At 41.0% G+C, this 12,368-nt stretch overlaps 1 protein-coding gene across 2 annotated transcripts in view; it reads right to left on the reverse strand.

The window, feature by feature from the left end:
- cblb (Cbl proto-oncogene B, E3 ubiquitin protein ligase) overlaps positions 1 to 12,368 on the reverse strand; it is a 57,992-nt gene that overhangs the window by 24,664 nt on the left and 20,960 nt on the right. For both annotated transcript variants that reach the window (XM_067494136.1, XM_067494135.1), the window contains exons 5-7: positions 8,486 to 8,642; positions 3,170 to 3,291; positions 673 to 810 (exon numbers count right to left, since the gene is read on the reverse strand). In XM_067494136.1, coding sequence (XP_067350237.1) covers positions 673 to 810; positions 3,170 to 3,291; positions 8,486 to 8,642 — 417 coding nt within the window. The remainder of the gene's footprint in view (positions 1 to 672; positions 811 to 3,169; positions 3,292 to 8,485; positions 8,643 to 12,368) is intronic.

Genomic DNA, 12,368 nt, shown 5'->3' on the forward strand with positions numbered 1-12,368 from the left:
AAGAGAACAGTAGTAAATGAGTGGTAACAATCATACAGCAATACCTTTCCTGAAAATATTTCAACCAAAGCCAAGTTTTGTTTTTTCATAACATGTGGTTAACTATGCATTTCACTAACTTAACAAAAGGGATTTGATATTTATAAAACTGAGCAGAAACTTAGTTTTACATACTTTTCCAGCATTTACAAGGCAGGGTGAAACCATGAAGACATTTGAAAGAGCAACTTATGCTAACTTCACTTCCCCCACGATGGCTGAGTCTACCTGCTTAATCAGAAACATAGAAGCTTCCGAATGGCAAGCAGGACCCTGCTCTCTGGCTACAGTTGCACAGTAAGTGACAGCTGAAAAAAGTGAGATGCAGCAAACTAAATGAAAGGGAGTGTGTTTGACTTGCCTGGTGGTCTGTCTGATTATCAGCTATGATAGACAGACATCCTCTTGTCTATCTGAAGAACATCTTATTGAGCCTTGCTTTGAGAGGAAAATGCATGGCACTCTGTTCTTCCATGAGACATTTTCAAACTATGCAAATCACGTGTTAAATTGTAACAGTTTATCTTTTTTCATTTGAATACAGGATGAGTTTAGCACAACTTTTTAATATTCAGAGAGTGAACTACAAAGGGAAAGTGTGTGTGTAAGTGTGTGTGACAGTACAGTACGTACAAGCCCTCCCTGTAGCCATCAATAAGGGCCTGGAACAAAGGTTTGTTGTGGGGGATGGTTTGCAGTATGTTGCCATCACTCGTCACATACCCAATGGCCCACTGGCCTAGCCGTGTACAACTCAGCCTGAAGATGTAGCTGTTTAAGAGATGGAAGACAGATATACATAATATGTACAAAACAGACAGAAAAATATTTAAATAACGATATAAGCATGTAAGGATTTTCGAATGTGTATTTCACTTTTGTATATAGTGATACCTTAGTGGAGAATTTTCTATTTTACCGTATGCTACTTTAACTGCGCTCCAATTCCGAAGAAAATTTTGTATTTTTATTGCACATCATGTATCTGACAGCTTTAGCTAGTTGCAGATGTAGATTTTTAAAAATAATCTAAAAAACGTTGACATAATAGTATAATCTTTCCTATTGAAGCTAATATTTTTTTACTTTTGACTAAAAGTTGTCCAAATCTGGACTAAAATGCACAATTATGTAATTAAAATCCATCACAGACTGGTCGAGCTGCACTTTAGGCGGTACTTCAAAAACAATCCCAACAAAGAAGGCATGCTCTAACCATTCCAATCACACCAGTTATAGATTTTGGGAATGAAAATCCCCTAATGTTAAACTGAAAACATGAAAGTGACTATTAACAGGCCTCGTGATGAGACACAAATGATCAACTCTGTCACACACACACGGCAGTCAGACCTCCACAACAGCTGTACACATTATGTGTGTGTTTTTGAGTCCGTTGTGAACTTTGGAGACAATTCAAAAGAAACCAGATGTCTGCTGGAAGGACTTGTGGACAGGACATTTTATTTACTTTTGTGACACTTTCTGAAATAATTTCCTCAATAGCCATGACAACTCTATGCCTGGAATGAATGCTAATAGCCTGATAATTTAAAAGTGTCGTTTAATTGGACGGAGCTGATGTGATCAGTGAACTTTATGATTTTGCTAAACTATATCCAACAATTGTGCTCCTGCTGCACCTTTCAAGGTTTATCACCGTGGGATTTCCTCGTACAAATCACAGCTGAATACAAAGGAAACAACTCAGCACAAAAACTGCTAAGTTGAATCAGAAAAAGTTGAAAAAAAAAAAACAGAATATATTATGTATGCAGTTCAGCAAGAATATTGGGCTTAAAGTGGTTTGACCACAGTACAACCTATAGCAACAAATACGCTAAGGGTAAATCCAATTGAGCTTTGACTAAGAAGAGACGTGGGAAGACATAGAACTGAGGTTCACTGTTTCTCTGATGCTAATAAGCTGTCTCGCCTTTCTGACTGCCTGCCTGTGTATAAGATCATGAAATGGTTCAATAGTCGCACAAACATTACAGCAAGCTTTACTTTCAACATAATAACCACATTTAGAGTTATTAATTAAGATATGATCAATGCATCGGTTTGACTTTTCACCAATCTGTTGGATCTGCCTTATCGCAAGTGTTTGCATAGATGAGTGTGTATATCTGTGTGCTTGTATATGTGTGTGTGCGAGCATGTCTGTAGGTGTGTTTGAATATGTGTCTTGAGTGAGCTGAGGAGCGAGCATGTAGCAGCTCATCTGATATGACTGTTTTCGCCCCCACACAGCTGTGTGTGCCTGTGTTTGTGTGTGTGTGTGTGTGTGTGTGTGTTTGTTCTAGCACTAGTTTACAGCAATAGCATTTGCATGATTCACTCAAGGATCAGCACCCTATACATTTACATACTCAAGATACTTTCTAGTCCCTTCCACATTTACTTACTTACCTCCCCCCCCCTTCCACACACACACACACACAAACACACACACACCTGTCCTTTCTATACCTTCTCTGCTTCACTGTACTACCATACAGCAGCTAATAACAGGGTATGCATAGCTCAGGCCAATGCAATAAATTAACACTACAGTTAAGCTATGTTGTTAAGCTATTTTCTTCTCTCCTCAAGAACTTGGAAAGAGGAGAGAAAAAAAACAAGATTGGCAGGCCACCATATATTGTGTAAACTGTATAGGGTTACTGCTACACAAATAAACTGCTCAAACAGCTTGGGGGGGGCTATTATTTTCTACAAGGATGCTGTGATGCAGCAAGTTTAAGTGTTTTTGTTGCAATATCAGTTTGATATTATGTGTAATTTATATTCCAAAGCATACTGTAAATACTGATGTTGTTTCCTACATTTTTACATAGCCTGCAGTTTTAAATCTGAGGGTCTAATTAACTAATTTCTAATTTATACATAATTCTACTACTGTTTCAGCTGATCCAGGCTAGCTGGCTATTTACACTGGAACTGACTGATGCTGCTATCGTAAGCATTGAAACAAAGATATGGCATATATATATATATATATATATATATATATATATATATATATATATATATATATATATATATATATATATGAAAATATGTAGAAACTTAATGAAGATTTGAAACAATGAATAAGGTGCTAAATCACACACATTTCCCATACCTGCCAGGCTTGTTGATGTACTTCTGTAGTCGGGCTTTGACTTCATCATAGGTGAGGAAGGCCATGTAGCCTGGATGTGTCACTGCCAGAAAATTCCAGTTTCTTAAAATTGATCCCCATGGCTGAAAAAACATACAATGTTGTTTTAACTAAACACATTATTATGCATTCTATATTGTTTGTTGGTTTCAGAGGTAGCCGAGTTTTTGTCATTTTTCTTGAGTGTGCTGATTTAGTCCGTTTTTAAGTTAAGTTAGAGTTAAGAGTTAAGAACTGTAGGTAGAAAGTTTTGCTCTTCTGGTGAAGGGGATATTTGGTCTATTATTGGTGGTAGTTTCAGCTTAGTAATCACCGAGCGTTCACACCTTTGACCTAACAAAGCCACACAAGTTAGGTTGGTTTCAACGAGGGGGTGGTTGCAGATGCAGATCGATGCAGATGCAGCCACAGCCTCTGCAATACACTTTCATCGTGTCTGGATTGTCTCTGTCCCTTGTTTTTCGAGACCCGCTCGTCCCTCACCTTCTAATCCATGGCTCACTGACTGGATCTGTGAACAACACACCACGCTCAGGAGTGCTGAGAGGAAGTGGCGTAAATCTGCCATCTGCCCTTGCTGAATATCAGGATCTACTTGGACCTTTTTCTCACAGTGTCACCAGGGCAAAGATCGATTACTACCAGGATAAGCCCAGCAACACCTCGGACCCCAGAAAGCTGTTCTCCACCTTCAAATCACTCATCTACCCACCTTCACCTCCGCCATCTACCTCTTTCACTGCTGACGACTTTGCCGACTTCTTTACCAACAAGGTGGGAGCCATCAGCTCACAGTTCTCTCCTCCAGATGATGACATCCGTCTAACTTCTTCCAACACTGCATTGCTGTAATCATTTGCAATTCTGACTGAGGATGACGTATCCACCCTCCTCCTCTCTAACCATCCGACCACCTGGACTCTGGAACCAATCCCTTCCACTCTTCTTCAAACAGTAACACCCACACTAATGCCAGCTATTACACAAGTCATCAACACATCTCTCAAAACAGGGACTTTTCCAACCTCTTTCAAGCAGGCCTTGATTACCCCACTGCTCAAGAAGCCTTCTCTTGATCCCTCTGTAGTGGAGAACTACTGACCTGTCTCCCTCCTTCCTTTTCTGGTTAAGACAATTGAACGAGCAGTCTTCAACCAACTCTCAGACTTCCTTTCCAAGAACAACTTCCTCGAGGTCAACTAGTCAGGCTTCAAGAGCGGTTACTCCACAAAAACAGCACTCCTGACTGTTGTGGAGTATCTTCGAGCTGCAAAAGCCACAGATCAATCGTCTGTCTTAATTCTACTTGATTTATAGTCAGCCTTTAACAGTGTGAACCATCAGATCCTTTTGTCCACACTCTCTGACTTTGGCATCTCTGCATCAGCCCTAGACTGGCTTCGTTCTTACCTATCAGGACGAACCTTCAAGGTATCCTGGCGGGGGCATCCTTCTCACTCGCATAGCCTCTCTACCGGTGTGCCACAGGGCTCAGTTCTTTTTCCTCTTCTCTTTTCTATTTATACTTCATCCCTAGGTTCCATCATTCACTCACATGGTCTTTCCTATCACTGCTTCGCTGATGACACAAAGCTCTTCATGTCCTTTCCACCGGACGACTCCACTGTCTCATCGCGCATTTCTGCCTGTCTCTCAGACATCTCAGACTGGATGAGTAAGAGGCATCTTCAACTCAACCTCTCCAAGACCAAAGTCCTTGTCTTCCCAGCCAGACCTTCGACACAACACAACATCAGCATCAACATTGGATCTACACTGATTTAAATCTGGGGGTCAACATCGACGACTAACTGAGCTTTAAAGACCACATCTCCTCAGTCTCTAGGGCTTGCAGATATGCTCTCTACAACATCAGGAAGATCAGACCCTACATCACGCAATATACAACCCAACTCACTGTACATGCGCTGGTCATATCTCGTCTGGATTACTGCAATGCTTTGTTGATGGGGTTACTGATATCCACATTCAAACCCTTGCAGATGATCCAAAACGCAGCAGCTCGCCTCATTTTTAATCAGCCAAAAAAGACCCATGTCACACCACTCTTTAGATCTCTACACTGGCGTCCTGTAGCTGCTCGCATCAGGTTCAAAGCTCTGTCTCTTGCTCACAGGGTGGTTAACTCGACAGCTCCCGCTTACCTCAACTCATTCATTCAAGTCTACAATCTGTCCCGCCCGCTGCGGTCTGCCAACGAACAACTTCTGGTGGTCCTAGCACCGCACAGAAGACACCGAGCAAAACTCTACAGCGCAATGATCCCACGATGGTGGAACGAGCTACCAAACTCTGCATACTCAACAGACTCTCTCCCAGTATTCAAGTAAATGTAAATGTATATTCATTTTCATGATGTCAGCAAAAAATCGTATTGGGTTATAAAAAAGATATTATTATTATGTTGAATTCTGCAACACAAATGCAGAAGCTGTGCTTTCTAATAGGTACCAAGCTCAGCAGCTAGGGGTTTGGAAGGCAGCTTGTGCACTGCATCCAGTTGTGTTTGGCTTTGGTTACCACTGGCCCATGGTTTTCTGCAGGACAGAGATGGATGCCAAAACATTTGATGTGTAACAACCACACTTCTGAACATAGGAATTCTGCACAAATATTATTGTGAAAAAAAGATTGGCTTTGACAGAGAGGCAGTTTAAATCAGATGCATGAAGTGACAACATAAAACTGGAAAGGAACTGTGTTGGAGGACCTCACTGGGTTTGCCAGTTGGCTCTACGTGGTGCAAAGTGTCACAACATTCACCTTCATCCTTCTTATTAGCTGGAGTTCACCAGTGACAGTGATCTGTTGCCCTCACTTTGTTGCTGGTTTGGCAAAAGAAGAAAATAACTCAAGGATACTTCAATTGCTGGGCTTTCAGATGAATGGGAGTCCAGCAAGACCTAACTACTCTGTAAGTTTGTTGATTAGAGCTGTAAACTGAATGGTGGCCCGGCCAAAAGAGGCAGCTTTTGGCCAGCTGGAAAAAACATTAACTACGAAGTAAGACACAGACTGAGTAAAGACTCCCCTCCTTCAGTTAATCAGATCCAACCTTTGTGTTAGGTAGATTTCACCATTTCAAACATTTTAATGATAACAACAGCAGCCAAATGCAGCTAGTTAACAGACTGTACTGTTAACAAAAAAGCCACTTGCCTGCAGCTGGAGTATTACCCAGCTCAGAATATTTTTACCAGATTTGTCCTGAGTAGATTACAATATATCCTCATAATGATTTGTCTCCACATTTGACCCATCTCCTTCTTTTTTTTACCCTGTCATTCACACTTTCATGCAGGCCTGTGATTCCTCCCTCGCTCCCCTGCCTCTCCCCTACCAGTATTCATAACCAGACAAAAGACGAGCATGAGGCAGCATCTACTGACACACAGAGGCCTGGAAGTGGTTTTCTAGGAAGCACCCAGCCAGTGGCAGCTCCTACCCATGACTATATTTGCTTCAATAGGCCATGCACAGTTTAGCTAACTGACCACCCTGTAACAGGGATCCGGGTAAACAGCTTCTTCATCTACTTAGTCACATTTTTTCTGCTCAAAGTAAGCATGTAATGTATAAAGATCCTGCCAAAGTAAAACATCACTGCCCACACACCATCTTGAAGCCACATGAACCAGTGATGTTTCAGGAAGAGCAAGCTGAAGCCACATCCACCCAAAAAAACTCTTAACTAGTGCAAAAAGAAAAAAAAAAACTTCAACCTGAAACAGCTATATTTCTTTGCTCCTGACACCAAAACCATCACTGAATTGTCATTACTTACAGGTAATGTTCATCAATCTGCAAACTAAAGACTGTTGCTGTCCATATACTACTAAAAACACATTTGCTACATCATTCCATTCACTGGATATTTTGATGTGATGTACCATATTTGGCTGCTATTTTACCACTGTGTATTTATGATTACACAGTACAGTATGTTTTAAAGTAAATTCAGAAACCAATAGTATTATGTTAGACTTAAAATGTCTAATTCCCTTAAAGTTTTTCTGAATAAATATGACCTAAAACACAGTTTGGAGAACACAACTGGTAACTGGTGTGACTCCAGTAACTAAGTATCAGCCTTGCACAATGACTCTAAATCTAAATCTAAAACTAAACTAAAATCTAAAACTATAACACTTTTATAGTCCATTAGGTGGGAATTTGACTTGCTGGTACAGTATTTACATACTGAAACCTTAAAATAGTGTTTAAGGTTCTTTGACTTGACATTCGTTCTTATCGCACTACTAACAACTTCCTCAGATCATTATTCCGCATGTTGATTTGGAAAAGTTTTTATGCCGGATGACCTTCCTGACACAAGACTCCCAAATGGATGGAGATTGGCATGGGCTGTTGGGGGTTCAGTGTCTTGCCCAGTGACACGTCAACATAGGGTCGGGATGAGCAGGGCACGAACCTCTGACCCTATGGTCGGTGGGTGGCCCCGGTTCACTCTATATAAATTATCCATAAATACAAACTGGTCTATGTTTTGCTTATTAGAAAACAGTGTGCTATTGCTTGTATTCTTCATTAGAGCATTTTATGATAAATATGTGAGATGAAACTGGTGTTTTGAGCCTGTTTACACTTGTAATGACACCACAGTGCACATGCATCGATTTGTTTCTTGCTTTCTCTTATTGCGTCTCATTGGGTTCTCAGAAAAGTTGAGTCCACAATAAGACAGCTCACCCCATTATCACGATACATTTCCAATAACATGTCATGCCTGTTATAGATTCAAGGCTGCCATTTCTAGCTGCAATTTAACAGACGTCTGGCTTGTTATTCCACATCCAAGGTTTCTTTTTTTTTTTTGTCCTTTCGGTGTAGTTCAGGGTCATCACAGTGGATCATCAGTCCATATGTTGAGCTGGCACAGTTCAATGCCCTTTGTGGTGCAACACTTCCCAATTTCTACCGGGCTGGGGATGGGGATGGGAATGGGCTGTTGGGGGTCGGTGTCTTGCCCAGGGACACTTCTATGTAGGCTAGGAAGAGCAGGGCATCCGACACCATGGTCAGTGGCTGGCCACTCTATCAACTGAGCACACAGTTTATTCCACATCAAAGTGAGGCTCAAAAATGCAATGCACAGTAAAACAGGTACTTCTTTTGGTAAGAATTCCAAAAAAAGGAGATGAGTGAATAAAGTACATAGCAAACCAGAAGCATTGCATAAAAAAGTAAACTGCTACATGATTCATAGCCCTGAAACTCAATTCTATTGTGACCAACCTGAAAGAGGCGTGTGAAGATATCAAACTCAAACACAGAAATGTAGTCATTGCAGGTGAGATCAATTGTAGATTTGAGGGCCATGGCTTCCAGGCCTGAGCTGATGGGATGCAGTTCATGAAGGCACTGTCGGAAGACTTTCCATGGCACGATAGTCCTGCAAGACAGAAAAAAGTCCGATCCCAAAACACATATAATTGTAACTTGCAATACAGCTGGTGTTTTATTGCACAAACAAGGCATCTCTACTGGAACAAATCTAAAAATAATAATTTCAAAGCAAGGTATTGTGTGCAACAATAAAGGGACTGTGTAAAAACTGTGCAAACTTACAGCATATGTGAAGAACAGACAGAAAGGTAATTTTCTCCAGTGTTAAAGAGTTAAAGAATATATTCTCTAATAAGAAATGTCCTCTTTGAATTGACATAGCAAAGGGCAACAAAATCACTGCTGCTTGTATTATTACTGTCAAATATCAAATTGTCATGATCTGAGCCTCATACTCACTTCCTGCCCTGGACTTTTATTTTGTACCTCATTTTCTCCACTTCTCCTGCCTTTTAAAGCCCAGATCTCCTCTTGGTTCCCTGTTGGGTCATGTCACTTTTACCCATGCCACATACTGTTTTCGAGTTTACCTGTCTCATGGGTTTTTGGAAACCCTGACTCTTGTTCCTGTGGACTTCTGTTATCGAGTTCTTGGTCTGAGCTTTGGTTACTGTTTTGTCGTTCTTATTTGTAGTTCTGTCACACTGTCTTCGTAGTTAGTTAAATATCACCCTGATTGTTTTGTTTCGCTTCCCCACCTGCTTGCTCTAACGCAAGCGTTCTATTTCTGGTCTGTACTCTTGATGCTTATTTGCACTTTATTTCCACTTGATCAGTGCCCACATAAGTTTTGTTTTTTGTTTCCTTCGTCATCACTAAATGTCTTACGGTCCTCGTCCATGTTCACCCTCTTTGTTGAAGTTATTTATAGTTTATTCCTTTTGATGTTCCATGTAATAAATTAACTTAAATTAACTATTCTTGGTTCATGTAAGTGACTTGTGTTTCGGTATTTGTCTGTTAGTCTAGTCCCTGTTGTTTGTTGTTCTCCACTTCTTGTTCTGTTTTAATATTAAAGATTCCTCTACGTCTCTCTGTTGTTTTGGGTCCACATACAAAAACCTGACACAAATTACCAAACTATGTGGTGACTGTGATCATCGGCCTCAAAACTTGAAGTTTATCTCACACTAATGTATCTTCCTGACATAGTTAAAAAAAATTTGAATAAATCATGTCATTTATAAGTGAGGACTGAATGCAACCGCAAGGGGGCACAAGCCAGTGTCTTATGTGTTGTGCCAGACTGGCACAAGAAGACCGTCTGGTTAAATGCTGAGGGTTGTGTCAGGAAGTCTGGATAAATGCAAAGGGTTGTGTCAGGAAGGGCATCCGACGTAAAACATATGCCAAATTAAACATGCAAATTGTCAGAATGACTTCCATACTGGATCGGTCGGGACCCGGGTTAACAACGACCGCCACCGGTGCTGTTAACCTACAGGGTACCGGTGGAAATTGGACTACTGTTGGTCGAAGAAGGAGAGGAGGAAGGTGTGTTTGTAGGCAGAGAGAGAAGATGAATGCTAAGAATATAGGACTGACAGTAGGGACTTTGAATGTTGGGACTATGACAGGGAAGGCTAGAGAGTTGATTGACATGATGCAGAGAAGGAAGGTGGATATACTGTGTGTCCAGTAACGGTAGCAAGGCTAGAAGCTTAGGAGCAGGGTTTAAGTTGTTCTACCATGGGTCAGATAGGAAGAGAAATGGAGAGTGTAGCCAGACAACACAGGATGGTTGTGTGTAAAATGACTCTGGTGGTGAGGAAGATGCAGAGGACGAAGTGGTGGAAGTTGAAAAAGGAAGAATGCTTTGTAGTTTTCAGGGAGGACCTGAGACAGGCTCTTGGAGATCAGGAGGTGCTTCCAGATGACTGGACCACTACAGCTAATTTGATCAGGGAGACAGGTAGGAGGGTACTCGGTGTGTCATCTGGAAAGAGGAAAGTGGACCGGGAGACTTGGTGGTGGAACGAGGAAGTTCAGGAGTGTATACAGAGAAAGAGGTTAGCTAAGAAGAAGTGGGACACTGAGAGGACTGAAGAGAGTAAACAGGAGTACAGGGAGATACAGCGTAAGGTGAAGATAGAGGTGGCAAAGGCCAAACAAAGAGCATGTGAGGACTTGTATGCTAGGTTGGACACTAAAGAGGGAGATTTGGATTTGTACAGGTTGGCCAGACAAAGAGATAGAGATGGGAAGGATGTGCAGCAGGTTAGTGTGATTAAAGATAAGGATGGAAATGTATTGACAGGTGCCAGGTGTGTGATGGGAAGATGGAAGGAGAACTTTGAAGAGTTGATAATGGAGGGGAACAAAGAGTAGAAGAGGTGACTGGTGTGAAGCAGGAAGTAGCAAAGATTATTAAGAGTGAAGTGAGGAGGATGTTGAATAGGATGAAGAGTGGAAAGGCAGTTGGTCCTGATGACATACCTGTGGAAGTATGTAACTGGGAGAGATGGCATCTGGGAGAGATGGTAGTAGAGTTTCTGACAAGTTTGTTTAACAAGATCTTGGAGATGCCCAAGGAATGGAGAAGAGGTGTACTGGTGCCAATTTTTAAGAACAAGGGAGATTTGCAGAGCTGTGGCAACTACAAAGATGATGAGCCACACAATGAAGTTGTGGGAAAGAGTAGTGAAAGCTAGGCTAAGGGCAGAGGTGAGCATTTGTGAGCAGCAATATGGTTTCATGCATAGAAAGAGTACAACAGATGCAGTATTTGCTTTGAGGATGCTGATGACAGGATCAGGAATGAGGACATCAGAGGAACAGCTCATGTTAGATGTCTTGGAGATAAATTCAGAGAGGCCAGACTGAGGTGGTTTGGACATGTTCAGAGGGGAGACTCAGTATATCGGTAGAAGGATGCTGAGGTTGGAGCTGCCAGGCAGGAGGTCTAGACCATAGAGGAGATTTATGGATGTACTGAGAGAAGACCTGAATTTATTTGGTTTGAGAGAAGAGGATGCAGAGGACAGGGTTAGATGGAGGCACGCGATTTGCTGTGGCAACAACTGAAAGGGAAAAGACGAAAGGAAACGAAGAGTTATAAGTGAAGACTGAGATGATGAGAAACACACACACACACACTCTGCACAACATTGCAACATTGTTTTAACAGGCTGCACCAAAAAAAAAAGTGGAGAAAACACTAACAGGGAAAAAAGTCTGTTTTTTGCTCTTATATTTTATTTTTTATTTTTTCAATTTTTATTTTACTTTACTGTATGACATTTAGTGTGGACAGCAAAGTAAGAATTTCATTGTGCAGGAAAACCTGCCTACTGTCTGTGCATATGACAATAAAAACTTTGAATCTTGAATCTTAAAGTACCTTAAGATAAAAAAGGAATTACTAAATGTAGATTTTGTCGACTTCTCAAAGCATGAGCTCTATTCTCTATATTTTACTGACATAATGACAAATGTGATGCTGCACCATGAATAGAAAGGTGTATTTACAATGACAGTGAAAGGCTGAAACTCTACGAGGCAGTATGAAGATGTGATGTGCTATTCTTAGGTTGTTCTTTTTCTCTGATTTCATTTTGTATTCATGTTATCACAAAAGTGCATTGTATATTTACATTGGTCTAACTGCATTTAATATAAAGAGTGAGTAAATAATGTTTGGTTACACAGAGTAAGCAAGAATTACAGGCACAACTTGGTGAACATGTTTAAAATCTTCCTCATGATGCAGAAGAATGGACATTGTAGCAGTTAAAAACAACAGTCAGTCATATGCAGGACACTGAATACAGAC

This window comes from Channa argus, chromosome 24 (assembly GCF_033026475.1).
Source record: "Channa argus isolate prfri chromosome 24, Channa argus male v1.0, whole genome shotgun sequence".
In the NCBI taxonomy this organism is placed as follows: Eukaryota; Metazoa; Chordata; class Actinopteri; order Anabantiformes; family Channidae; genus Channa; species Channa argus.